The sequence below is a fragment of the Malaclemys terrapin genome, chromosome 4 (genome assembly GCF_027887155.1).
Source record: "Malaclemys terrapin pileata isolate rMalTer1 chromosome 4, rMalTer1.hap1, whole genome shotgun sequence".
In the NCBI taxonomy this organism is placed as follows: Eukaryota; Metazoa; Chordata; order Testudines; family Emydidae; genus Malaclemys; species Malaclemys terrapin.
In genome coordinates, this window is record NC_071508.1 from 3899828 (window position 1) to 3927827 (window position 28000).

General features: G+C 57.1%; 2 protein-coding genes across 13 annotated transcripts in view; both read left to right on the forward strand.

Annotated features, from left to right (window-relative positions):
• The first annotated feature begins 1392 nt into the window (after positions 1–1392).
• LOC128836903 (pyrin-like) overlaps positions 1393–28000 on the forward strand; it is a 30453-nt gene continuing 3845 nt past the window's right edge. Inside the window, exons 1-4 of one of the 3 annotated variants that reach the window (XM_054027622.1) lie at positions 1393–1720; positions 3843–3896; positions 4354–4416; positions 5404–5607. In XM_054027622.1, coding sequence (XP_053883597.1) covers positions 1444–1720; positions 3843–3896; positions 4354–4416; positions 5404–5426 — 417 coding nt within the window. In that variant the 5' untranslated portion in view covers positions 1393–1443 and the 3' untranslated portion in view covers positions 5427–5607. Of the gene's footprint in view, positions 1721–3842; positions 3897–4353; positions 4417–5403; positions 5608–28000 lie in introns of those variants that run through there. The other 2 variants (XM_054027623.1, XM_054027621.1) reach the window with 2 other exon arrangements.
• On the forward strand, positions 15354–25545 carry LOC128836917 (pyrin-like). 10 transcript variants are annotated; one of them, XR_008444848.1, is made up of 6 exons: positions 15354–15534; positions 16996–17315; positions 20796–21578; positions 22939–23185; positions 23859–24155; positions 25487–25545. XR_008444848.1 is itself a non-coding variant. In XM_054027645.1 (4 exons), exons 1-2 carry the CDS (start codon positions 21215–21217, stop codon positions 23182–23184), a joined length of 579 nt encoding a protein of 192 aa, XP_053883620.1. In that variant the 5' UTR covers positions 21111–21214; the 3' UTR covers position 23185; positions 23859–24155; positions 25487–25545. The 10 variants fall into 10 exon arrangements, 3 of the variants coding, with proteins under 3 accessions (XP_053883619.1, XP_053883618.1, XP_053883620.1); XR_008444850.1 differs by having other exon boundaries at positions 17019–17315; XR_008444849.1 differs by having other exon boundaries at positions 15354–15479.

Here is a 28000-nt window from a genome sequence, read left to right on the forward strand (position 1 = left end):
AGGATTAGGAGTCCCTGGGGCACCTTAGGCCTGGTCTACACTGGAGGGGAGGGGAGGGGATGTCGATGTAAGATACGCAACTTCAGCTACGGGAATACCGTCGACATATCTTATGCCGACTTACCTCCCGTCCTCATGGCGCGGGATCGACGGCCGCGGCTCCCCCATCGACTCCGCTACCGCCACTTGCTCCAGTGGAGTTCCAGTGTCAACAGGGAGCGTGTTTGGGGATCGATATATCGCGTCTTAACGAGACACGATATATTGATCCCCGATAAAGCGATCGCTACCCGCCGATACGGTGGGTAGTCTGGACGTACCCTTAGAGACCAACAAATTTATTTGGACATAAGCTTTCGCGGGCTAAAACCCACTTCATCAGATGCATGGAGTGAAAAATACGGTAAGCAGGTATAAATACACAGCACATGAAAAGATGGGAGTTGCCTTACCAAGTGGGGGGTCAGTGCTAACGAAGCCAATTCAATTAGGGTAGATGAGGCCTATTCCCAACAGTTGACAAGACAATGTGATTATGCCCAAATAAATCTGTTAGTCTTGTTAGCACTACAAAAAGTAATTTTCCCTCTGTTGATATTCACCCCTTCTTGTCAACTGTAGGGAATAGGCCACATCCACCCTTACATAAGTGACTAGCTTCCAGATTTTATTTGCACACCCCATTTCCTGTTGCTGGAGGAATGGGATATTCCACTTTCTTCTGATCTGAAAATGGGGATTCAGGGGAGGGGATGTATCAGTCAGTGTGTATCTGTGTCGGTATTTGGGTGTGTCTGTGCATAACTGTGCATGCAAGTCTTTGTGTGTGTGTGTGTTTGTGTCACAGTGTCTGTGGCAAGTGTCTGCCTATGGTGTGTGTATCTGTCAGTGATTGTCAGTGTGTGTGCATGTGTCAGGCTGCATGTGTGTCTCTGTGTGCGGTATGTCTGTGGTGTAACTGTGTATGTGCCCCTGTGTGTAGTGTTTGGGTGTAACTGAGTGTGGTGTGGTGTGTCTGTGTGTTCTTCTGTGTATGCAACTGTCTCTGGGGGGAGGGGTGTGTTTGTGTGTAACTGTGTCTCTGCATGGTGTGTGTGTGTGTGCATCACTTTGCCACTCTTCCTGCCATTTCCCCCCCCGATGCCAACTCCACTTTCCTTCCCAGCCAGGGCACAGATGCCCTTTGCCCTTCCAATCTCCGTGCCCATGAGTGTTTGAATAACACAAGACAACAGGAGTGAATCTGAGGCTAAGCCCCCATAGCGGCAAAACCCCCGACCCCACAAAAGGGCCACAAAAATCGTGAGCCGATCAAAACTGCTAATCTGCCAACTGAGCACAGCCCAGGGTCACAGAAGAGAAGAGGGTGGGACTTGTGAAAGTTTGTTTCACTTTCCTTCTCCACACTGCTCCCTGCCCGTTGTCTCAGGGCAAAAAGCCAGCATGGCAAAGCCCCTGAGAGACCATCTGTTCGACACCATTAGAGAGCTGGGCGAGTCGGACTTGAAGACATTTAAAGACAAGCTGAACAATTTCCAGCCCAAGCCAGGTTATAACCGTATCAAATGGGGAGAGCTGGAAAAAGCAGATGCTGTAGAAATCACTCGCCTGCTAGTCAGCTACTACAAGGAGGATTACGCAGTGGATGTGGCCGGGAAGGTGCTGGAGGACATGGACAAGAAGAACCTGGCACACAACCTGCTCCAGGCCACAGGGAAGGGTGAGTGAGGGGCTCTCAAGAGGCGATCGCCCCCTCCCTAACGGGATCTCATCTCAGTGGGTCCCTTTGTACAGGAACTGCCTGCTTGTCGGCCTGCCAGGCAGAGAAATCAGCAATGCTGCTGGCTTCCTTTGTACAGTCCCCGAAGGGCAGAATTGTGCAGCCCCTTCTCAGGCAAGACTGCCACTGGGTATCAGGGATCCAAAGGGGTTTAGACCAGAGGTGAAATGGGCCGGTACGGTGTACCGGTAAAAAGTGGCCGCCAGTACGGGCCCATAGACAGATGTTAAAGCCCAAGGCCGTCAAGGACCCTACTGGCAGGGCCGCCGACAGGGGCGGGGGCAAACAGGACAGTTTCCTTGGGCCCCGCAATTTAAAAGGGCCCAAGACTCCTGGCCACCACCACTGCTACCACCATAGGCGGCGAGTTCTATGGGCCCGTGGTGCCCGGCACCAGGAATATTCCTGGCCCGGGGCCTGGCTCCATCAATGTCTGAGGCTAAGTCTCTCCCTTGGCCCTGCCTTCTGCCCCAGGGCACTCCCCTCCACATATCCCCGGGTGATTTAAAACGGCCCAGAGCCCCACCCACCACCAGCAGCGCAGCGGAGCTGAGTGACTTCCTGCCTGCTTGCTCCACGTGGCTGCTGGCCCCTCCCTGCGGCCCCTGGGCGGCGGGGGGGTCTGTGTTCCACCCCAAGTGCCTCTGCGGCCAATAGGAAACTGCGGGGGCAGTACCTGGGGGTAGCAGCACACACAGGCCCCCCGGCCTGCCCTGCCTAGGCGCCCCAGGTAAGCACCGCACCTCCCCAGCCCCTCCCAGAGCCTGCACCCCCACCCCTTTCCCACACACCCCTCCTGACACCAAACTCCCTCCCAGAGCTTGCACCCCCTCCATCCGCACCTCCTCCTGACCCCAATCTCCCGCCGAGACCCTGCACCCCTCAACCCTGCCTCCTGCACCTCCACCCCCTGCCCCAGCCCAGAGCCTGCACCCAAACTCTGTCCCAGAGCCTGGACCCCCACGCCCTTCCCATATACCCCCTCCTGCCCCCAAACGCTATTCCAGAGCCTGCACCCTATTCCCTCTCCCCCACCCAAACTCCCTCCCAGAGCTGCACCCAATCCCCTGCCCCAGCCCAAGGCCTGCACCCCAGACCCCCCCCCCGCCCAAACTCCCTCCCAGAGCCTTAGGCAGGTAGGCGGGGGCAGAGTTTGGAGGGGCGGGTTCAGGGCACCACCAACATTTCTACAAGCCTGCTGCCCCTGGCTACCATGGCAGCGACCGGGGCCCCGGGCCCTTTAAATACCCGCCGGAGCCCCAAGCAGCACCAGCCAGGGAGCATTGAAGAGCTGGCTGAGGGAGGCTGACCCCCCAGTCCCGCCCCTTCTGCCCAAGGCCCTGCCCCTTCCAAGAGCCCAGAGCCAGGCCCTCATACCAGTAACACCTTTAAGTTACTTTCACCCCTGGTTTAGACACCTAACTTCCTGCTCTAGGTCCACAAAGGGAGTTAGGGTCTTCCACTGTATCATCGAGGCAACTCCATCCAGACAGGGCCAGGCCAGTAGTTGATGGTTCGCTTGTACCAGCCCAACCCCCATCTCTTCCTTCTCCTTCCCAAATGGGATATGAACCCCTCCACACCCAGAGGGGATCACGGCTCCACACTGGGGAATTGTGTATGGGAGAGAGACACCCATCCGAGAGACATCAAGTTGTTGTTGGGGGGTGAGGGGATGAGAGACACAGAGGGAAAGATCTATTCATATACAGATAGGGGTGTTGGAAAGGGAGAGAAGGAGGAATGGGGATGGGAAATAAATAGATGGATGTGGAGTTGCTCACACCTGGAGGGAGGAGTCCTGGATCCAAGAAACAGTTATTTTTCTTGCTTCATCAGTCCAACAGTGAACCAAACATTCTCCTTTTGGGAGGGTGGGGGGGGGTTTCTGTTCCTCTTCCCCACCATTGATTCCTCATTGGAACATTCCCCAACTCAGTTATGGGTCACTCCAAACCTTCTCCTGCCGGCTCCTAAATCCCCATCCCTGTGGGGGAGCGGCTAGCTCGGGGTGAGCCCCTGAGAGCTGAACCTCTCTCCTCCTTCTCTCCTGCAACTACAGGTGGCACCCAGCAGATGCCAGCACCGACCAGCAGCACCCGGACCAGAGTCACAGGTGGGGGAACATTCGTCCAGCTGTGTCGGGGATGGGACAGTAACACGGGTTTTGGGTGATGTTCAAGACCCCCGTCCACCCCAGTGCATTATGTAATTTATGGAGCGCCCTAAAATTACTCTGGGTTAACTGCACCGATGGGCTGGCTGTGCATGAGCTCCCTGCTGCCGTAGAAAGCTGAGATTGTGCTATGGGGAATTGGTCAAAGACTGAGGGGTTTCTCCTGGGGAAGGGAGGGATCCCGGCAGTAGGGGAGGCGGGAGGTGTGGGGAGGGCAGGCCGGGATGGGGGAGGGATCCGGTCGGAGGGGGAGGGAGGTGGCATGGGGCGTTCAGGCTGGAGGTGGGGGCAGGAATCCAACAGATTGCTGGGCAATGTGGAGAGTGTCAGGCGGGATCCTAGTAGGGGCAGAGGCTGCTCCAGTCCCTTTCTGAGTGAGCTCCTTGTTGTCTCCCAGCAGGTGTAGCCGCCCCCATGCCCAGGGAACACGGGCCAGGCTCGTCCAGGGCTGGAGACTCAGGTAGGGTGACCAGACGTCCGGGTTTTCCTGCACGTTGCCTATGAGCCTCCTTCCTCTGTCTGGGCAGATTTTTCAGATAACAGGAAATGTCCAGGTGTTTTGCAGAGCAGACGCTGGAGCTCAGCAAGAGTCCCAATTGTTTAGCTTCCTGATTGGTCCCACCCCTGCATCTGCAGCTGATTGGTGCAACCACAGCTGCCCGATCCTGCCCACCCAGGCCCTGGCTCCCGGCTCCCAGCCCCGGGGAACGGGGTCCCGCAGGGAGGTGCTAACTGGTGGCTGTCGCTGCATTCTGGACTTGCGCCAGCCGTCCTGCCACCATGACAGGGAGCGACACCCCCCACCCTCCAGTGAGTACCCTGCCATAGGTGCCCCCTCCAGTATCCCCAATTGTACCCCACTCCACCTTCCTCCCTCGGTTCCCCTTTTTGAAAACTTGAAATACGGTAACCCTTGACTCAGGTCAGCCCTGAGGCCAGACACAGCAGAGAGGGGAAACTGAGGAACACATCAGCTTCATAAAAAATATTACCAAAACTTCCCACTTCATCACAACCCATACTTAGCAGCAAGATTTGGCTGAAGAGCAGAGAGGTCAATCGACTAGCATCCTGGTCTCTAGGGGTTAGCAATACAATAGGCTAGTGTGGCCTAATGGATCATGCAGAGGATGAGGGGTCAGGCTCTATTCTCAGCTTTGCCGCTGTCCTGAGGGGTCACCTTGGGAAAATCACTTCTGCCCTCTGTGCCACAATCAGCGCATCTTTAGATGGGGATGAAGACACTGACCTCCTTTTTAATCATGGTGATGTCTGCTGATGGGAAGCTCAAGGGATGGAGATCCAAAGGTAGATGGGGACCCCTAGGGTTAGTCACTTTGAGATCCTTGGGAAAGACACCAGAGAACTTCCAGATCAAGTAGCATAAAACCCACCCCAAGCCCCGTTCCTTTATGCAGCTGTCTCTGACTCACTCCCCTGTACCCAGGAGACGAGATAGACCTACGATAACATCGAGTTCTGCGCTGAAGCCTTCGCAGCCGACGTGACGCAGTGAAAGAGACGACTAACACTGGAATGAAGACCGTGCCCTGCTGCTCTGCAAGGAAACCCAGAGCCTTTTCAGTCATACCAACTGGCCAGGATATTGCATTCCATATTTTAGGTCAATAAAACAATCGCCTCTTTTTAATACAGAGAACTCGTCCATCAGCCGCGAGGGTGTTTTCCTTGATCTTTTCAGCCGGCAGGTTCAATGATGTGTCGGAGATTTGGTTGGGCTCCGGTGAAAGCCCCAGTTGTGGTGCTCTCCTCTTACAGCACCTAGGACGATGGGTCTGTCTCATAAGCTAAATGGCTGCAAGACTTGGATGAGTGACCCTAAGGAACATTTGGATCATTAGAAGTACGGGGAATTGAGCCTAATGCTGCACTAGAGGTTGGTGTAGGGGGAGGCTCTCCCACACAGTGCTCTACCGCGTGAGGTAAAGGAGCAACTTCATTAGCTAGCAGCAGTAGCAGGCTGGTATTCTCTCTTTGACGCAGCATCTAGAGATAGACATAGCACAATCAGCCAGCAGGTTATTTTCTTAACCTTAATACAGTTTTTTGGGGGGGAGAATTTACTTTTTTTATAGGCCCCCAAATGAGCCAGGCACTTTGCAGAAGATACAGCAGGGCCTGACTTCATCACCTTTACGCTGAGTAGTGCCACTGATGTCACTGGGAAGACTGGTGTGTGAGGAATGTATTATTCTTGTTGAAAAAAAAAAAGGGGAAGAAGGATGGTATAGTCATTAGGGTGCTAGGTGGAGATGTGGTGGACCTGCATTCAATCCATTGCTCTGCCACAAACTGACCTTGGGCTAGTCACTTAGTCTCGCCATGCCTCAGTTTCCCCTTTGTACAATGAACCTCACAGGGGTGTTATGGCTACTGGGGTCCTAAAGCTACCTAAATCAAAGAGAACAACTCCCCAGGTGGATTCTCCATGAACTGGAACCTTTCAGTCGAGCTTGGGAAGTCTTCTAGTCTGTTAAGGGCTGTTATAAAGATGAAGGTGATCAATTATTCCCCATGTCCACTGAAGGTAAGACAAGGAGTAAATGGGCATAATCTGCAGCAAAGGAGATTGAGGTTAGATAGTAGGAAAATCTAACTCCGCTCCAGCAGCTGCCGTGCAGGGAGGGGGCCTGGCGGCACCATGTGACCGAGCACAGGGCTGACTCTGAGTCAACAGGAAACCCACGCATGGGAGTGGGGCAGCCCTAGCCCTCCCAGCCGAAGCCCCTGAAAGCTGGGTGGTTTCCAGCTGTGGCTTCCAAGGCCCCCTCCCCCAGCTCAGGGCTCCCGCACTTTAGCCACTCCATGGCCCTGGTTAACTCCTCCCTGGGTCCCTGTGAGAGTCCCAAAGAAACCCTGACGCAGCGCCTGGCCCCACAGGCCAGCGGTGACCCCACAGCAGGCCCAGCCCTGCAAGCCTCAGGCAGGAGTGGAATTTGCCTGCCACATGCAGCCTTGTTGGCCTGGCTGGAGCTGCTGCCCCAAATATAGGAGTCAAACTACACCTATGCTAAGTACAATCAAATGTCATAAGCGTTTAATACCCTCAAAATTCCAGAGGGGTAGCTGTGTTAGTCTGTATGAGCAAAAACAACCAGGAGTCCTTGTGGCACCTGAGAGACTAACACATGTATTTGGGCATAAGCTTTCGTGGGCCAGAACCCACTTCAGCAGCTGCATAGAGTGAAAAATACAGGAGCAGGTATAAATACAGGAAAGGATGGGAGTTGCCTTACCAAGTGTGAGGTCAGTCTAACGAGATAAATCAATTAACAGCAGGATCCCAAGGGAGGAAAAATAACTTTTGAAGTGGTAATAAGAGTGGCCCATTACAGACAGTTGGCAAGAAGGTGTGAGTAACAGTAGGGAGAAATTACTATACAATACTAATGTAATGCACAAGATAAGGAAGTAAAAATAAATGTCTTTGCAAAAACTGCCAAAGCAGGTCTACTTGTGCTAAAGAATTGGGAAAAAACAGAACAAAAGCATAGATTGTGTTATAAGTAACTTGGTGACTATTACATGGTAAAGACATACGTTAAAAACACATTAACCATTTGGACCACCAGACAGCGGAAACCGTCTCTGAACCATGGCATTGAGGGGCTGGCTATTGAGAAATGATAGATCATGTACAGTATGCATGATGTTGCTAAACTGTTTAATCAAACACAAGTAAAAACAGCCTAAAGACAAGGGAAATTGTACCGCTTATTATGGATGTTAAGTGCTAACCACCAGAACCAGTTATTAGAAAATATTGAAAAAGGAAAACTGCCTGACCTTAGTAGAGATAAACAGCTAATTGAATGGTGTTGTCCCCAGTGCTCAGCAATACTACAGTAGATCAACAATGTGTTAAATTATGTAGGCATGTTCCTTTTAGCACAATGCATAATTTGGGATCAGTGACACAATCTTGTTCAGTGTCTGATTCCATGTACATTTCTTGTACAATATCACTACCAATACTGGATCCGGACACAGATATAGGTTGATATCTACAAAGAATGACTGGATCTATTGCAACGATTGGAGTTCCACACAGTAACACAAACCCGGAAGGAGCCGCACATGTCTTGTTGTTCCACTGAGGGATATTGCTACATGTGCTGATGGGATGGTTTTGACATTGCCACTCCAATGTGAGGTCACAGTGGCTCAGCTCAGTACAATGAGACAGAGAAGCTAACCGCTGCTGTCTCCTGCCCAGTAAAGCTTCCCAAATGGAGACAACCAGCTTTTAAGGGTAACTTATAAAATGGATGGACAGTACTGAGTAGTAACTAATTACAAAAAATGTAGATCTGGAGGCCTCATTTGTCATGTCACTACTCCACATTTTTGTTTTACTCTTCATGTATGTAGCACTGTGGAACCCACTGTGGATATAGACCATACTTATATTTAATAACACTTGTTTCGTGTCATCCTTCCTTAGGCAAAAGTATCATAGTTTACATAAGTGACTAAGACTAGCTTCAAGATTTTATTGGCACAACCCATTTCCTGTTGCTGCGAAACGGGATATTCCACATTCCTCTGATCTGTAAATGGGGATTTGGGGGAGGGGGTGTATCTGTGTAGGTATTTGGGTGTGTCTGCACATAAGTGTGCATGCAAGTCTTTGTGTGTGTGTGTGTGTGTGTGGCAAGTGTCTGCATATGGTGTGTGTATCTGTCAGTGATTGTCAGTGTGTATGTGTGTGTCAGGCTGCATGTGTGTCTCTGTGTGCAGTATGTCTGCGGTGTAACTGTGTACGTATCCCTGTGTGGTGTGTCTGTGTGTTATTCTGTGTATGAAACTGTCTCTGGGGGGAGGTGTGTGTGTGTGTGTGTTTGTATCGCTCTTGCCACTCTTCCTGCCTATTTCCCCCCCCACTCACTCCAACTCCACTTTCCTTCCCAGCCAGGGCACAGGTGCCCTTTGCCCTCCCAATCTCCGTGCCCATGAGTGTTTAAATAACACAAGGCAACAGGAATGAATCTGAGGCTGAACCCGCTGGTGCCCCTCTGTAGTGAGGCCTTATTGGAAAAACCTGGGAGGTGGGTGGGCACAAGCCCGCCCACTTCTAAAGGCCCCTCCCCCAGCTCAGCAGGAGGGACCACTGGACCCAGGAACCAAATTAATACGGGGGACAACTAATGAAAAACAGGGATCGGAGTGATGGTCACAGGTTCAAAACAAGGGTACCAAATGGGGACACCAAGCAGAGGACTCCGGACAGTGCCCACTGCTCCTCAAAGGTGTCTAGGGAGCCCGCGAATGATGCCCAGTGGAACTCTGCCTGGAGGCGTGAGACCAGGGAGGAACAGAAATAGGCCCCACAGTCGCAGAGCATCCCCTCTTCCAACATCCTCCTCCTGGTGTTATAGATGGTGACTTTTGCCAGAGCCAGGAGGAGGTTGAGGAGCAGGTCTCGTGACTTCGTAGGGCCATGGATCGGGTGTGCGAAAATGAACAGATGAGGGGGGGAAAGTGCAGCCAGAACCTCAACAAGAGGTCCTGGAGGAGCCGGAATAGGGGCTGCAACATGGCGCACTCGAGGTAGGCATGCGCCAAGTTCTCCCTCACACCGCAGAATGGTCAGGCCTCAGGTATGGGAGTGAACCACGCCAGATACACGCCTGTGCTCACGGCTCCATGAAGGAGCCGCCAATCGATGTCCCCGGTGGGCTGTGGAAACAAGGTGGAATAAAGGCTGGCCCACTGGGGCTCCTCACCCTCCACAGGCGGTAAATTGTCCTGCCACTTGGTGTCAGGGTGGGACGACAGGGTGAGGAAATGCAACGTGTGAAGCACGAGCATGTACAGTTGGTCCCTGGGTGCGGTTTGGAAGCGTACCGGCTGCAGGGTGCGCGGCCGGCTCAGAGTATGGGAGTGGGGAAGCTCGGGGGCTCACGGAACAGGGGCCCAATAAAAAGATCCAGAGGGCCCGGGGTGAGGTTTGGGGAGGGAGCTCCCTCTCGCAGGGCCCGCCACAGGAAGCCGAGAGAAAGGGGCGACAAAGCAGCACCCACCTCCTGGAGTATGTGTAGGGGGGTCGGAAGGGTGGAGAGCCCCATGCGCCGACCGAGCGCACAGGGATCCACCCAGTCCCCCCGTCGTAGTCCAGGAGGTCTCCGATCCCAGCGGTTTCTGCCAGGACCAACCTCCGGCACACCGAGGGAGACTCTGCCACTTGCACACATAGCATGGGCTCTGCGACGAGGTCTGCCCCCTCGGTGACCACAACGGACCTGGTCACCAAAAAAAGCTTCCAGGTCCGGAGGAGGTCCCGGTAGAAGACTGGCAGCCTGGAGAGGTCTCGTGGAAGACCCCTCAGGTGAAGAAAAAAGAGCTTCCAGTTGTATCGGAGCTCTCAGAGGCGGCGGAGGAAGGCGTGTGCCAACCTGCTCCACGCTGGACTACCTGCACCATAAAGAAGTCTCTGCAGGGCCTGGAGGTGGAAGACATGGACCTGGTTACGAAGGCAGACCAGGCCCTGTCCTCCCTTCTCCAGGGGTAGACTCAGGACCCCTGCAGAGACCCAGTGCAGCCCCGGCCAGAAAAACTCCAGGGCCGTCCTCTGGAGCCTGGCCAGGATCCCCAGGGCCGGGCTCACGGTATTGAGCTGGTGCCAGAGCATGGACAGGACGAGCTGGTTCAGCACCAGCGCCCTCCCCCGCAGGGAGAGACACCGGAGCAGTCCTTCCATCTCCCACCCTGGCCTCCATATCCTGCCAGTTCTCTGGCGGAGAAGGATGCACGGCAGATAGATAAATGGCGAGATAGAGCAACGGACCCGCGCTCCACCGGATGGCTTGAAGCGTGGGTGGGAGGGAGCTCACCTGCCACCCATCCCCGATCACCAGGCCAGAGCTCTTGACCCGGGCAGAGGAGACCACCGAGTAAATGGCTTGGCAGGCCTCCACCTGCACCAAGTCGCCCGGGTCCTGGACCACGAGGAGCACATCGTCGGAAGCCTACGCTGACAGGACCAGCCGCAGCTCCGGCTCCCGAAGCACCAACCCCATCAACCTCCGGCGGAGGAGACCGAGGAAGGGCTTGATCGCCAGAGCGTACAGCTGGCCGAGAGGGGGCACCCCTGCCATACTCCCCGCCTGAAGCTGACTGGCTCGGTCAGGGTCCAGTTGAGCCTGACCAGACACTCTGCACCAGCGTACAGCACTTGGAGAAAACCCACGAACTGGGGCCCGAAGCCGAACGCCCGCAGAGTGCCCAGGAGATACTTGTGGTCCATTCTGTCAAACGCCTTCTCCTGGTCCAGGGACAGGAGGGCGAACGACAGACCATCCCTACGCCCCAGCTCCAAGAGGTCCTGGATCAAATACAAGTTATCAAAGATGGTCTGGCACGGGACAGTGTAGGTCTGGTCGGGATGGACCACGTCTGCCAGCATGGACCCCAGCTGCAGCGAGATGGCTTTTGCTACAACCCTGTAGTCCATGCTGAGGAACGAGATGGGATGCCAGTTCCATTGATCGCGGAGGTCCCCCTTCTTTGGCAATAAGGCGGGCACAGTTCACCTGCTCGAAGGGAGGGAGGACCCTGCTTTTCAAGGACTCGGCCCAGATAGTGACGGGGCCTGGTCTGCCTTCACGGTGACGAGATCTGGGCCAAGGACATCCCAGAACACGCGGTAGAACTCCACGGTCAGCCCATCCATGCCCGGGCATTTATTCGTGTGCATCAGATGGAGGGCTTCCCAGAACTCGGCCAGAGAGAGAGGTGGCTCCAGCCAGTCTCGGTCGCCCACGCTGACCATCAGGAGTTCAGTCCAGAGAACCCTGCAGGCTTCGGCATCGGTCAGATCCGGGGAGAAAAGGCCTGTGTAGAAGGCCCTGGCCCTTCCACGCATCTCCTCCAGATCCATGAGGGGGGAGTGATGGTCCACGATCTCCCGGAGGACGCCCGCAGAGGTCTGGGAACTCTCGACTCCTGAGTGGTCCCAGTCTTTGAGGGTGGTGCTGAAGTCCCTGCCCAGAACCAGGCCCTCGGGAGGATCCAGAGGGCCGAGGAAGTCTGACGCCTGCCAGTAAAAAACGCACTCATTTCTGGCCTGTGTTTGGGGCATAGATGTGGACTAGGTTTAATGTCAGTCCCTCCACACAGGCCTGGATGTGCAGCAGGCGGCCTGGCACGACCTCAGCGACCCCCCCCCCCCCCAGCACCTTGGGCTGTAGTTCAGGGGAGAACAGGGTGGCCACCCCAGCCAAATGGGCGCTGATGGGGCTGAAATAAAGCCCATCCCCCCCACTCCAGCTGAAAGCTAACCTCGACGGCTGGACCCCTGTAGGTCTCCTGCTGGAAGATCACAGAGTACCCCCCACTCCCGAAGGAAGAAGAGCACCTGGCTCCTGTGGAGACCCACCCTACAGCCCCGGGTGTTTAATGTAGCAAATATGGTAACTGTCATAGGGAGGGCTGGGGTGGATCCTCCTGGGCAGGGTGATCAGCAGGCCCCGCAACAACCCGGTCTCGACCCCAAAGGTCAATAGGGAGTCGCACAAGTTGCGGGCCTGCCGGTAGGCTGCAATGTCCCACCTCCCAGTCCCTCTCCCCTCCCCCAAAAGGGCCTTCAGGGACAGAAGGATGTGATGGAAGTCCGCCCCGTGCTGGAGGGTGAGCTGCACCTTGCCCTTCGAGCCACGGGTGTCCATTAGGAAGCGGCGCAGTTCATCCCTCAGCGCAGAGGGGGATGTGGCAGCGAACCCAAAGCTGTCCTCCGGTGGGGCCCCTGAGAGATCCTTGTGGCCTGTGGAAATGGGCAAACAAGGGGCCGAGCCCCGGCACAACTGCACCGGGCAGCCCGTCCCCATCCCCGGCAAGGGAGAGGTCGGTCGAGGGAATAGTGCAGTCCCTACAGTATCGGGAAGGGGAGACACGAAAACTGCCTCCTGAGGGTTGGCCGTAGGTAGTGGGAATGAGACAACCTCGGGGGCAGCAGCAACATGGGAAGAGGAGGAGAGAGGGGCAGGTGATGCATTGGGGGCAGGAGCGGGATCAGGGGCAGGGACTGAAGCGGGTGCGGGGACTGAGGCTGGGGCTTGGGCAGGAACGGGGTGGGAGCAGGATCAGGGGTAGAGAGGGGGCAGGAGTGAGAACAAAGTTTGGTTTTCGGTCCTCAGCGGCTCCTCTCAACCAGCGATCAAGGCTAAGGGGATGGGGACAGGGAGGACCTTCGCTGACACCGGGCACAGAAGTTGCTATAAGCGCGTCCCCCGCAGCCACGGTGTTAGGCATGGTGGAGTTGTCAGTGGGGGCCCCCCTCTGGAGGGGAGGCTAGCTGCTCTGCCCAGGTGGTGGAGGGTGCGCCCACAGGCTTGGGGCCCGGCCACTCAGCATCGGCCGTCGCCCCAGGAGGCTCGGCGGCCTCAGATGGGTTGCCATCTGTGGCCGGGCGGACAGGTAGGGCCAGGGGCGCCCCAAGGACTAGAGCCGGGGGCGACAGCTTGGGGTGAGGAGCAGCAGGACTAAGCCTCTGCCAGGATGGAAGCCTGCTGGGGGGTGGGGTCATCCTCCCCCTGGGTGACCGGGGTCAGACCCAGGGCCTCGATCTCCTCAAATAGGGACATAAAATCAGTCCCCGCGGCCCCAGAGTCCTCCCCGCAAGTAACCGGGGCAACAATTGTCCCGGCATCGGCGGCGGCGGGGGGTACAGGTGGCAAAGGGACCGGGGGAACTCCTGCAGAGGCCTCCTCGGGGGGCACTTGACAAGGGGGGCAGTATTGCCTCTGTCCGCTTCCAGGGCCAGCGCCTCCTGCTGGGATCCTTCCGGGGGCACGTCAGAAGATTTAGCAGCATCAGCCCCCCGCAGCATCTTTCGCGGGGGGCCTCCTCTCCCTCCTCGTTGGAGGGGAGGGATCGAGCCCGCAATTTGCGGGTGCCGCGCTTCCCCTGGACGAGCACCCAGCCCTCCAAGGTGGAGGTGAAGGGCCAGTCAGCAGGGGCAGGGCCAGGGGGCAAGGGCGATGGTTCCGGGCTTGGGGCGGCAAGGGTGGGACAGCGTGGGGAAGGGAAACCTCCCCCTAGGGCGGGCCCTCTCCCTTGGCCAGCAAGGGTCTTGCCGCCCTCTCCTCCGCGGGCCCCACCAAACTGCAGCTGATGGAGGCGAGGCCGCCAGCTTGTCTGGGCACGATGGGGGGGCTGTCCCTGTGGGCTGAGGGGGGGCTACAACAGTAGGAGGAGAGGCAGTGGTAGCAGTAGCCGGGCCACCAGGGTCACCGGCGATGACAGGGCCGGTGCCCTCCTGCACCTCAGGGGTCACGGATGCCCCTACATGCTGGGCCGGGGGCAGTCCCTCTGGACATGTTCCGTCACCTGGCAGAGGAAGCACCTGGCCTCCCCTGTTGTATGGTGGACCCGGTAGTGGGCCCCCTGGTAAGGCACCAGGAAGGACCCCTCAAGCACCGCCCCGTCACATGCTGCCGGTGGCAGTTGGATTTGGACTTGCTGGTGGAAGGAAAAACGTGACGGAAGATGGGGTCCTTACAGCCCAGCGGGAGAGGGCTGATGACCGAAATGGGCTTCCCCAGGGTGGAGAGGGCAGGTAACGGCAGTGTTGGGGAGGAAGGGTGGGACGGAAGTCAACACCACCTGTACGCCCAGGTTCTCCAGGGCTTCTAGGGGGACAAATCCCCCACCGCCAGGCCCTTTTCCACCGCCTCCTGAGTGGCGGCCTCCGACACCAGGAAGAACACTACTTTTCCATACATTTTGAAGGTTGCCACGATGGCTGTGGGACCCACCACCCAGGCCGACGCCCGCACGTATGTTTCGACGTGGGACGAGGTGGGCACCAGGAGGCAGCAGACGCCTTGCCTCTTGATCAGCGAGGGGAAGGTGCCCCGGCCGCCAGGGATGGTAGCGGAGGCGGTGGTTGGGGCAGATGGCACGGTGGCACCTGGAGGGGTGGTGGCCACCTGGCCGTAGGCTCTGGGAGCTTGAGAGGGAACACCCCCAGAGCTGGTGGAAGGAATGGCAGAGGAAGGACGGGCTGTGGCAGGTGTCGGGGCCGCGGCAAGGAGGGCAGCCCCACCCTCAGGAGGTTTTGCTTTCCGGGTTTTGCCCTTCTTATTACCCTGGCCCTTTTTGCCGGTGCAAGGGTCGGGGGGGGCAGGGTAGCAGCAGCCCAGGGAGGGAAAGCTCCAGCTAGCAGGGTAGCCAGAGCAGACTGACCAGTCCCTGTAGTGCGGCAAGGGGGCTCCCTCTGTGTGGGAAAGCGAGGGACCATTACCCTCCCTTTGGAGGGCAGAGCCTAGGTCACCCCGCCCCCCTCACCAGAAGTACCGGGGCGTGGCCGGGAGTATAAAAGGTAGGCACTGCAGCACAGTTGGGGCAGATCCTGAGGAGAGGAAAGACGTTCTGCCTGTTCTGCAGCATCCCAGAGGGGAACCCACGTCTGGCAGTTCCCGATCCCTAGACACTGACGAGGACTGGCCTGGAGTGCCTGCCGCCCTGGACCCTAAGGAGCCAGAAAAGGCCTGGAGGCTACCGGTACAAACCCCAGGGAGGCAGGAAGTGGCCCCGGAGCAGCCGGCTGCAGAGCCAGGTGCGGCTCAGTCGGCATGTTGCGGCTGGATCCCCGCCGACGCAGGGGCAGCGAATCCTGTCCCTGCCAGGGCCCTGGGCTGGGATGCAGTGAAGTAGAGTGGCCCTGCGTCCCCCTGCCACCCCACCCCAGGGTGGCTGACTCCCTACATTGTGCAGGGAAGCTCTAGCCCTGAAGAAGGAGCCTCCCTTACCATCTGCCCCATAGACAGTTGGTTTTCTGGCTGCCCAAGCCAGCACTGGAAGACTGTTTGTTTGCTGGCTGAAGCCAGCCCTGAGACAGTTTTGCATGCTGGCTGCCTGAGCCTCCTCAAGCCCAGGCCCGTCTCCCCTAGAGACTGATTGCTTGCTGGTTGTCTCCGCTCCGCCCAGACCTCAGTCAGCCCAGATGGATTCTGTTTAAGGCAGGCCTGCACAACTCGTAAAGCGGCGAGGGCCATATTACTCCAAAGTAAACAGCTGAGGGCTGAACCCCGCTCCAGGACTGCCGAACCCCTCCCCCCAGCGCCGCTCACCCCACAGAAACACCCCCCCCAGTGCCGCCCAGCCCCCCCAAAACAACCCCCCCCCCAGCGCCGCCTGTCCCGTGGGGAAAAACCCTCCTTCCCCAGTGCCGCCGTGCTGAAACAGCAGTATTGAACCTCGCTAATATGTTATAGCGGGCCCCTAAGGTAGTATAATTAAGGTAAAAGAAAAATGTCTTTTTGCTAGAAGTAGAATAAGATCTTCCCCCCACTTTGTAATCAATTGCCCTGTTGAATGAATGAGGTGTGAATGAGGAAGGCAGCACCTCCAGACAGCTGCAACCCTTGGAGAGGGGATGGGAGCCAGACTAGATCAGTAGAACAGGTCAGCCACCAACTCGCCACTCGCCTCCTCAGCCCCCCACCCCCCAGCTCACATCCTCAGCCCCCCGCCACTGCCCGCCCGCTCACCTCCTCAGCCTCCTACCCCCCGCCGGCTCACCTGCCCCCCTGCCACTGCCCGCTTGCCTCCTCAGCCCCCCAGCTCGCCTACTCACCCCCCAACCACTGCCTACCCGCTCGCCTCCTCAGCCTCCCTCCCTCACCCGCCGCTTGCCTACTCACACCCCGCGGGCGGCACAGTGACCCCACGCGGGCCGCATGTTGTGCAGGCCTGGTTTAAGGGCTGACAGCTTGAAGCATCCAAAACCAGGCTAAAGCCTGACAGTACTATTGCAGGCTCTTAGCTGTCCTGCGGACTCTAGTCCTGGCCAGACAAGACAAGCCCGAGTGGCCTCCCTCTGAATGGGAGAGCGAGGGACCATTACACCCCCAGAGTGGCAAAACCCCTGACTCCACAAAAGGGCCACAAAAATCAGGAGACAGATCAAAACTTAATCTTCCAAGTGAGCACAGCCCAGTGTTGCAGAAGGGAAGAGGGCGGGACTCAGCTGGATGAAGGGTGAACGTGGCAAAAGTTTGTTTCACTTCCTTCTCAGGACACTTTGCTCCCTGCTCATAGGCTCAGGGCAAAACGCCAGCCTGGAAAAGACTCCGAGAGCCCGTCTGATCGACACCATTAGTGAACTGGGCGAATCGGACTTGAAGATGTTTAAAGACAAGCTGAACAATTTCAAGCCCAAGGAAGGTTATAACCACATAAAATGGAGCCATCTGGAAAAAGCAGACGCTGTAGCAATCACTTGCCTGCATGTCAGCTACTACGAGAAGGATTACACAGTGGAAGTGGCCGGGAAGGTGCTGGAGGACATGGACAAGAAGAACCTGGCACACAAGCTGTCAGAGACCGTAGGGAAGGGTAAGTGAGGGGCTCCCAAAGGGAGATTGCCCCCTCCCTAAGGGGGATCTTGTCTTGATGGGTCTCCATGTACAGGAACTGACTGCTTGTCAGCCTGCCAAGCAGCAAATCAGCAATGCCCCTGGTTTCCTTTGCACAGTCCCCCAAGGGTAGAACTGTGTAGCCCCTTCTCAGGCAAGACTGCCACTGGGTATCAGGGACCCAAAGGGGTTTAGACCAGAGGTGAAATTGGGCTGGTACGGTGTATCGGTAAAAATTGACCACCAGTATGGGCCAACTAATGAAAAACAGGGATCGGAGTGATGGTCACAGGTTCAAAACAAGGGCTCCGGATGGGGACACCAAGCAGAGGATCCCAGACTCTGCCCGCTGCTCTTCAGAGGGATCTAGGGAGCCAGCGGACGTTGCCCAGTGGAACTCTGCCTGGAGGAATGAGACCAGGGAGGACTAGAAATAGGCCCCAAAGCCGCAGAGGCAGCATCCAGCATCCTCCTCCTGGTGTTAGAGATGGTGACCTTGGCCAGGAGGAGGTTGATTAGGAGGTCTCGCGACTTCATGGGGCCACAGATTGGGTGTATGAAAATGAACAGATGAGGGGGAAAAGTGGATCCAGAACTTCAACAAGAGGTTCTGTAGGAGCCAGAATAGGGGCTGCAACATGGTGCTCTCGTAGTAGGATATGCCAGGTTCTCCCTTACACCGCAGAAAGGGCAAGCCTCGGGAATGGGGGTGAACCACGCCAGGTACATATCCATGCTCACAGCTCCGTGAAGGAGCCGCCAACCGATGTCCCTGGTGGGCCGTGGCACCAAGATAGAATAGAGACTGGCCCACCATGGCTCCTCACCCTTTACAGGTGGAAGGTAGTCCCGCCATTTGGTGTCGGGGCAGGACACGAGGGTGAGGAAATGCAGTGCGTGGAGCACAAGCATGTACAGTTGGTCCATGGGCATGGTCCAGAAGCGAACCGGCTGCACACTACACAGCTGGCTAGGATTGTGAAAGGGCAGGTGCTGGGGGGGGCTCGCGGAACAGGGGCCCTCTAAAATGGTCCAAAGGGCCCAGGGTCAGGGGTGGCCAAGGGGGCCCGGCGAGATGGTGCTACCGCAGGAAGACCAGAGAAGGGGGCTGTCAGGATTCTCTCCCTACTCTGAACTCTGGGCTACAGATGTGGGGACCCGCATGAAAGACCCCCTAAGCTTATTTCTACCAGATTAGGTTAAAATCTTCCCCAAGGCACAAATCCTTTCCTTGTCCTTGGACGGTATTACTGCCACCACGAAATGATTTAGAAAAAGATTCAGGAAAAGGACCACTTGGAGTTCCTATTTCCCCAAAATGTCCCTCCAAGCCCCTTCACCCCCTTACCTGGGAAGACTTGAGAATAATATACCAACCAATAGGTTAACAAAGTGAGCACAGACCAGACCCTTTGGTTTCTAGGAAACTAAAAACCAATCAGGTTCTTAAAAAGAAGAATTTTATTATAAAGAAAAAAGTAAAGGAAGCACATCTGTAAAATCAGGATGGAAGGTAATTTCACAGGGTAATAAAAATATTTAAAACACAGAGTATTCCCCTCTAGGCTGAACTTCAAAGTTACAAAAAAAGGAATAAACCTCCTTCTTAGCATAGGGAAAATCCACAAGCTAAAACAAAAGATAATCTAACACATTTCCTTGCCTTTACTTACAATTTCTGTAATGTTAGATGGATCATTTCAGTAGGAGCTGGATTACCTGCTTGGTCTCCCTCTTTGTCCTGAGAGGAAACAACAAAAAGAGCAGGAAACAAAACACCCCTACCCCCAAACCCAGATTTGAAAAGTATCTTGTCTTATTGGTCCTTTTGATCAGGTGCCAACCAAGTTATTTGAGCTTCTTAACCCCTTACAGGTAAAGGAGGGATTTTATGCTATCCTTAGCTGCATGTTTATGACAGGGGTGACAAGGCAGCCCCCACCTCCTGGAGTACACGCAGGGGGGTCGGAAGGGTGGAGAGCCTCATGCGGCGCCCAAGCGCCCGGGTATCCACCCAGTCCTCCCTGTCATAGTCCAGGAGGTCTCCGACCCTGGTGGTTTCTGCCAGGACCAACCTCCGGTACACTGAGGGAGACTCCACCACCTGCATACATAGATTAGGGTTGTGTGGCAGGGGCTCTGCAAGGAGGCCCTCCCCCTTGGTGGCCACAAAAGAGCTTCCAGGTCTGGAGGAGGTCCTGGTAGAAGACCAGCAGCTCTGAGAGGTCTTGACTGTCTTGGCCCCATCAGCAGGAGGTTTTGCTTTCCGGGTGGGCCTTTGCCCTTCTTGTTCCCCTGGCCCTTATTGCTGGTGGAAGGTGAGGACATGGCAGCGGCGGATCCGGACCAGTGACAGTCGAGAGGTCAGCTGCAGGGACGGGCAGGGGTGATGGCAACGGGGGGACCATGGGGTCAGCAGGGGCAGGGTCCTCCTCCATGTTAGCAAGGGGCAGGAGAAGGCATTGATATGGGGGTGGGGTGAGAGGCAGCCACTCCTCCCCACTAAGCCACACGCAGGGGAGGAGGGTCCAGTGGGAGGGGCAGGGGGATGGGGAAGAGGGAACGGGGCTAAGCATGCCTCCCCACTACGCTGCAGGCAGGGAAGGAGGGTGCCAGCGGTGTGGGATGCAGGGGCGAAATGGGAGGCACAGTTATGGGGTAGGGATACTGGCTCCTCCAGCTGCACTGAGAAGGGTAGGAACTACAATATCATCAGGAGGGCTGTGAACAGTGGAGGGGACAACTGAAAGGGGGTACAAGCGCTTGGGGGGTGCAACGGGCGCACAGGTAAGAGGGGCTGAGCTGGGTGGGCAAGGGAAGGTAGGGGAAAGGGGGGGCAGGCAAATCACAGGAGGCAGTTGCAAGTGTAAGGGCGGGGCGGGAAACCAAACCAAAACACCAACATTTGGGGCGGGGCAGGTAGCAAATACCAAAGGGCTGGGGCGGGGCAGGCAAATTAACAGAAAGGAAAACTCCCAGAGGGTCAAAGTGAAAATTTGGGGGGTGGGTGGGAACAAAGGGACAGCAAGAGGTGGGCGGGGCAGGCTGCAGGGGGGAGGGGCAAACTAAGGCAGGTAGGCTGGGAGTCACAGGAGGGAGAGGGCCCCACCAGTCAAACGCAGCTGGGGGTGGGAGGGTAAGTCCAAGGTGGGGAGGCACATGTGCCCACGTGCACCTGTGTTGCTCAGTCCTTGCTGCTCACTGCTGCAAGCAGTCCCAGGTGGTGAAAGCGGGGAAACAGACAGCCATGTCGAGGGGCAAAGAGCATGTCCAGTTGGCAACTGGGATGGTGGAGAGGGCGTTGGAGGTGGTGCGGGGAGCAGATGGGCGAGGGGGAGGGCTCCACACTTCTCCCCCTTGCTCCCCGCAAGAGCAATAAAAGTTACCACAACCCCAGGAGAAGAGATGTTCAAAGTCAGTCAATTTGTGAACAAACCCCCTGCACAATGTCCCTCAGCAGGAATCCTCCTCTTCCTCCTCCTCGACGGCAGCAGTGACTCCAACGCAGCAGCAGTCAGCCAGCCAGGCAGGAGGGACCCGTAGGTGGTGGTGGGGTCCTTGTTTCTCCCTCCAGAGGCAGAGGGGGGGCAGGCCGGCAATGGCCCCCCACACCCAGCAGCAGCAGACCAGGAAGGGAGCTCTAGCCAGCAGCAGTCCTCCAGGGAAGAAGGGAGCTTCAGTCAACAGGACAGCCACAGCAGACTAAGGTGCGTGGGCTCCCTCCGAGCCGGAGAGTGAGGGACCATTACACCCCCATAGTGGCAAAACCCCTGACTCCACAAAGGGGCCACAAAAATCGGGAGACAGATCAAAACTGTTAATCTTCCAAGTGAGCCCAGCCCTGTGTCGCAGAAGGGAAGAGGGCTGGACTTCAGCTGGATGAAGGGTGAAGGTGGCAAAAGTTTGTTTCACTTCCTTCTCGGGACACTTTGCTCTCTGCCCGTAGCCTCGGGGCAAAGAGCCAGCCTGGAAAAGACGCCGAGAGACCATCTGATCGACACCATTAGTGAGCTGGGCGAATCGGACTTGAAGATGTTTAAAGACAAGCTGAACAATTTCAAGCCCAAGGAAGGTTATAACCATATCAAATGGAGCCAGCTGGAAAAAGCAGAAGCTGTAGAAATCACTCGTCTGCTGGTCAGTTACTACGATGACGATTACGCGGTGGAAGTGGCCGGGAAGGTGCTGGACGCCATGGACAAGAAGAACCTGGCACACAAGCTGTCAGAGGCCGCAGGGAAGGGTAAGTGAGGGGCTCTCAAAGGGAGATTGCCCCCTCCCTAAGGGGGATCTTGTCTTGATGGGTCTCCATGTACAGGAACTGCCTGCTTGTCAGCCTGCCAAGCAGCAAATCAGCAATGCCCCTTGTTTCCTTTGCACATCCCCCAAGGGCAGAACTGTGCAGCCCCTTCTCAGGCAAGACTGCCACTGGGTATCAGGGATCCAAAGGGGTTTAGACCAGAGGTGAAACTGGGCCGGTACGGTGTACCGGTAAAAAGTGACTGCCAGTATGGGCCAACTAATGGAAAAACAGGGATCGGCGTGATAGTCACAGGTTCAAAACAGGGGCACTGGATGGGGACACCGAGCGGAGGATCCCAGACAGTGCCCACTGCTCCTCAGAGGCATAGGGAGACAGCGGACGCTGCCCAGTGGAACTCTGCCTGGAGGCGTGAGACCAGGGAGGACTGGAAATAGGCCCCAGTCGCAGAGCACCCCCTCGTCCAGCATCCTCCTGCTGGTTTTATAGATGGTGACCTTGGCCAGGAGGAGGTTGACGAGGTCTCGCGACTTCGTAGGGCCATGGATCGTGTGTGCGAAAATGAACAGATGAGGGGGAAAAGTGCAGCCAGAACCTCAACAAGAGGTCCTGGAGGAGCCGGAATAGGGGCTGCAACATGGCGCACAGAAGGTTGTCGTGTGCCAGGTTCTCCCTTATGCCACAGAAGGGGCAGGCCTCGGGAATGGGGGTGAACCGCACCAGGTACACGCCCATGCTCACGGCTCCGTGAAGGAACCGTGGGACGAAGGAAGAATAGAGACTGGCCCACCGGGGCTCCTCCCCCTCCACAGGTGGAAGGTAGTCCCGCCATTTGGTGTCGGGTTGGGACACGAGGGTGAGGAAATACAGTGTGTGGAGCACCCCCACTGAATGTTGGTAAGGGGACAACAGTCCCCTTACATAAGGATACCGGCTCATCCAGCTGCACTGAGAAGGGTAGGAACTACAATATCATCAGGAGGGCTGTGAACAGTGGGGGGAACAATTGAAAGGGGGCACAAGCACTTGGGGGGTGCAACGGGCGCACAGGTACGAGGGGCTGAGCTGGGGGGGCAAGGGAAGGTAGGGGAAAGGGGGGGCAGGCAAATCACAGGAGGGACCTGGAAGTGTAAGGATGGGGCGGGCAACCAAACCAAAACCCCAACATTTGGGGTGGGTCAGGTGGTGGTGGTGGTGGTGAGCAGATGGGCGAGGGGGAGGGCTCCACATGTCTCCCCCTCGCTACCCACAAAAGCAATAGAAGTTACCACCACTCCAGGAGCAGAGATGTTCAAAGTCACTCAGTTTGTGAACAAACCCCCTCCACAATGTCCCTCAGCAGAAATCCTCCTCTTCCTCCTCCTCGTCGGCAGCAGTGACTCCAACGCAGCAGCAGTCAGCCAGCCAGGCAGGAGGGACCCGTAGGTGGTGGTGGGGTCCTTGTTTCTCCCTCCAGAGGCAGAGGGGGGACAGGCCGGCAATGGCCCCCCACACCCAGCAGCAGCAGACCAGGAAGGGAGCTCTAGCCAGCAGCAGTCCTCCAGGGAAGAAGGGAGCTTCAGCCAGCAGGACAGCCACAGCAGACTAAGGTGAGTGGGCTCCCTCCGAGCCGGAGAGCGAGGGACCATTACACCCCCATAGTGGCAACAAAATTGGGAGACAGATCAATACTGTTAGTCTTCCAACTGAGCACAGCCCAGTGTTGCAGAAGGGAAGAGGGCGGGACCAGTAGCGTAGCTAGTGGGGTGCAGGGGAAGCAGTCGCTTCCCCCGCCTTTCCAAAAGCGGCCGGAGGAGATTGGGGGGGTTGCGGCTGGCGGCCGGCAGCCATGGGGGGACGGCAGGCACGGCCGGAGGAGCGGGGGGTGGTGGCGCAGGCTGGCAGCCCGCAGCGCAGCCGGCCGCCATGGGGGGCGGCGGGCACGGCCGGAGAAGCGGGGGGGCACGGCCAGAGGAGCGGGGGGCACAGCATGCGGCCCGCAGTGCGGTTGGCAGCCGCGGCAGGAGGAGCGAGGGGAGGGTCATGGGGATGGCACGGCAGGGCCGGAGGAGCCATGGACGGGGGAGGGGCAGTGCGACCGGAGGAGGAGCCAACGCGGGCGTGGCCACAGGAGGAGCCAAGGGGGGGGCGCTTTTTTTATGTTTGCTTCCCCTCCTCTTAGAAGCTGGCTACGCCACTGGGCGGGACTCAGGTGGATGAAGGGTGAAGGTGGCAAAAGTTTGTTTCACTTCCTTCTCGGGACACTTTGCTCCCTGTCCATAGCCTCGGGGCAAAGAGCCAGCCTGGAAAAGACGCCGAGAGACCATCTGATCGACACCATTAGTGAACTGGGCGAATCGGACTTGAAGATGTTTAAAGACAAGCTGAACAATTTCAAGCCCAAGGAAGGTTATAACCACATAAAATGGAGCCAGCTGGAAAAAGCAGAAGCTGTAGATATCACTCGTCTGCTGGTCAGCTACTACGATGACGATTACGCGGTGGAAGTGGCCGGGAAGGTGCTGGACGCCATGGACAAGAAGAACCTGGCACGCAAGCTGTCAGAGGCCGCAGGGAAGGGTAAGTGAGGGGCTCTCAAAGGGAGATTGCCCCCTCCCTAAGGGGGATCTTGTCTTGATGGGTCTCCATGTACAGGAACTGACTGCTTGTCAGCCAGTCAAGCAGAAAATCAGCAATGCCCCTGGTTTCCTTTGCACATCCCCCAAGGGCAGAACTGTGCAGCCCCTTCTCAGGCAAGACTGCCACTGGGTATCAGGGACCCAAAGGGGTTTAGACCAGAGGTGAAACTGGGCCGGTACGGTGTACCGGTAAAAAGTGACTGCCAGTATGGGCCAACTAATGGAAAAACAGGGATCGGCGTGATAGTCACAGGTTCAAAACAGGGGCACCGGATGGGGACACCGAGCGGAGGATCCCAGACAGTGCCCACTGCTCCTCAGAGGCATAGGGAGACAGCGGACGCTGCCCAGTGGAACTCTGCCTGGAGGCGTGAGACCAGGGAGGACTGGAAATAGGCCCCAGTCGCAGAGCACCCCCTCGTCCAGCATCCTCCTGCTGGTTTTATAGATGGTGACCTTGGCCAGGAGGAGGTTGACGAGGTCTCGTGACTTCGTAGGGCCATGGATCGGGTGTGCGAAAATGAACAGATGAGGGGGAAAAGTGCAGCCAGAACCTCAACAAGAGGTCCTGGAGGAGCCGGAAAAGGGGCTGCAGCCTGGCGCACAGAAGGTTGTCGTGCGCCAGGTTCTCCCTTATGCCGCAGAAGGGGCAGGCCTCGGGAATGGGGGTGAACCGCACCAGGTACACGCCCATGTTCACGGCTCCGTGAAGGAACCGTGGGATGAAGGAAGAATAGAGACTGGCCCACCGGGGCTCCTCCCCCTCCACAGGTGGAAGGTAGTCCCGCCATTTGGTGTCAGGGCAGGACACGAGGGTGAGGAAATACAGTGGGTGGAGCACCCCCACTGAATGTTGGTAAGGGGACAATCGTCCCCTTACATAAGGATACGGGCTCCTCCGGCTGCACTGGGAAGGGTAGGAAGTACAATATCATCAGGAGGGCTGTGAACAGTGTGGCGGTGGGGGGGACAATTGAAAGTGGGCACAAGTGCCTGGTGGGTGCAACGGATGCACAGGTACGAGGGGCTGAGCTGTGGGGGCAAGGGAAGGTAGGAGAAAGTGGGGCGAGGCAAATCACAGGAGGGAGCTGCAAGTGTAAGGGCGGGGCGGGGCAGGTGGTGGTGGGGGGAGCAGATGGGCGAGGGGGAGGGCTCCACAATTCTCCCCCTTGCTCCCCAGAAGAGCAATAGAAGTTACCACCACTCCAGGAGCAGAGATGTTCAAAGTCACTCAGTTTGTGAACAAACCCCCTCCACAATGTCCCTCAGCAGGAATCCTCCTCTTCCTCCTCCTCGACGGCAGCAGTGACTCCAACGCAGCAGCAGCAAGCAGCAGTCAGCCAGCCAGGCAGGAGGGACCCGTAGGTGGTGGTGGGGTCCTTGTTTCTCCCTCCAGAGGCAGAGGGGGGACAGGCCGGCAATGGCCCCCCACACCCAGCAGCAGCAGACCAGGAAGGGAGCTCTAGTCAGCAGCAGTCCTCCAGGGAAGAAGGGAGCTTCAGCCAACAGGACAGCCACAGCAGACTAAGGTGGGTGGGCTCACTCCGAGCTGGAGAGCGAGGGACCATTACACCCCCATAGTGGCAAAACCCCTGACTCCTCAAATGGGCCACAAAAATCGGGAGACAGATAAAAACTGTTAATCTTCCAAGTGAGCCCAGCCCAGTGTCGCAGAAGGGAAGAGGGCTGGACTTCAGCTGGATGAAGGGTGAAGGTGGCAAAAGTTTGTTTCACTTCCTTCTCGGGACACTTTGCTCTCTGCCCGTAGCCTCGGGGCAAAGAGCCAGCCTGGAAAAGACGCCGAGAGACCGGCTGATCGACACCATTAGTGAGCTGGGCGAATCGGACTTGAAGATGTTTAAAGACAAGCTGAACAATTTCAAGCCCAAGGAAGGTTATAACCGTATCAAATGGAGCCAGCTGGAAAAAGCAGAAGCTGTAGAAATCACTCGTCTGCTGGTCAGTTACTACGATGACGATTACGCGGTGGAAGTGGCCGGGAAGGTGCTGGACGCCATGGACAAGAAGAACCTGGCACGCAAGCTGTCAGAGGCCGCAGGGAAGGGTAAGTGAGGGGCTCTCAAAGGGAGATTGCCCCCTCCCTAAGGGGGATCTTGTCTTGATGGGTCTCCATATACAGGAACTGACTGCTTGTCAGCCTGCCAAGCAGCAAATCAGCAATGCCCCTGGTTTCCTTTGCACATCCCCCAAGGGCAGAATTGTGCAGCCCCTTCTCAGGCAAGACTGCCACTGGGTATCAGGGATCCAAAGGGGTTTAGAGCAGAGGTGAAACTGGGCCAGTACAGTGTACCGGTAAAAAGTGACCACCAGTATAGGCCCATACACAGCGGACATTAAAGCCCAAGGCCGCCGAGGGAGGAGGCAAAGGGGGCAGCAATATTAAAGCACTGCCTCGGCAGCGCTTTAAGGACCCTACTGGCAGGGCCGACCCCAAGGAGGGGGGGCGTGGGCGGGCAAACAGGGAAGTTACCACAGGGCCTGGGAATTTAAAAGGGCCTAGGGCTCTTGGCCACCACCGCCTCTCCCACCATGGGTGGCAAGTACTATGGGCCCGTGGTGCCCGGCACCAGGAATATTTGAGGCCAGATCTCTCCCTTTGCCCCACCTTCTGCCCCCAGGTGCTCCCCCCCGACCCATTCCCTGGGCCATTTAAAGCAGCCCAGGGCCTCCACCCACCACCAGCAGCGGAGCTGAGTGACTTCCTGCCTGCTCGCTCCACGTGACTGCTGGCCCCTCCCTGAGGCCCCTGGGCGGGGTGGGTCTGTGTCCCGCCCCAAACACCCCTGCGGCCAATAAGACACTGCAGGTGCAGTGCCTGGGGGTAGCAGCACACGGGAGGTCCCCAGAGGCCCCCTGGCCCACCCTGCCTCGGCGTCCCAGCTAAGTGCCGCACCCTCCCACCACCTCCAAGAGCCTGCACCCCCACTTCTTTCCCACACACCCCTCCCCCCAACTCCCTCCCAGAGCCTGCACCCCCACCCCTTACCACAGCCTACACCCGAACTCCATCCCAGATCCTGCACCCCTCCCCCCCTCTCCCCCTCAAACTCCCTCCCAAAGCCTGCACCCCAATCCCCTGCCCCAGCCCAGGGCCTGCACCACAGAACTCCTCCCCCCACCCAAACTCCCTTCCGGAGCCTTAGGCAGGTCCAGGGGGGTAGTTTGGGGGCGGATTCTGTGCACCACCAAAATGTCTACAAACCTGCCGCCCCGGCTACAACGGCAGCCGCTGAAGCCCCGGGCCCTTTAAATCCCTGCCAGAGCCCCAGGCAGCACAGGCCGGGCAGTGCTGAAGGGTTGGCTGGGGGAGGCTGAGCCCCCAGTCCCACCCCTTCTGCCTGAGACTCCACCCCTTCCAGGGGCCCAGAGCCAGGCCCCCGTACCAGTAAGACTTTTAAGTTACTTTCACCCTTGGTTTAGACACCTAAATTCCTGTTCTAGGTCCACAAAGGAAGTTAGGGTCTTCCACTGTATCACTGAGGCAACTCCATCCAGACAGGGCCGGGCCAGTAGTTGATGGTTCGCTTGTACCAGCCCAATACCCATCTCTTCCTTCTCCTTTCCCAGTGGGGATCACGGCTCCACGCTGGGGAATTGTGTATGGGAGAGAGACACCCATCCGAGAGACATCAAGTTGTTGTTGGGGGGTGAGGGGATGAGAGACACAGAGGGAAAGATCTATTCATATACAGATAGGAAAAGATAGGGGTGTTGGAAAGGGAGAGAAGGAGGAATGGGGATGGGGGATAAATAGATGGATGTGGA

What these genes read in the sequence shown, in the direction of transcription:
- LOC128836917 (XM_054027644.1), top strand. Translation starts at nt 21,215, where the DNA reads ATGAAGGGTGAAGGTGGCAAAAGTTTGTTTCACTTCCTTCTCGGGACA. An exon ending in GTCAGAGGCCGCAGGGAAGG is followed by an intron (nt 21,579 to 22,969) that starts GTAAGTGAGGGG and finishes CCTCGTCGGCAG; the next exon opens with CAGTGACTCCAACGCAGCAG.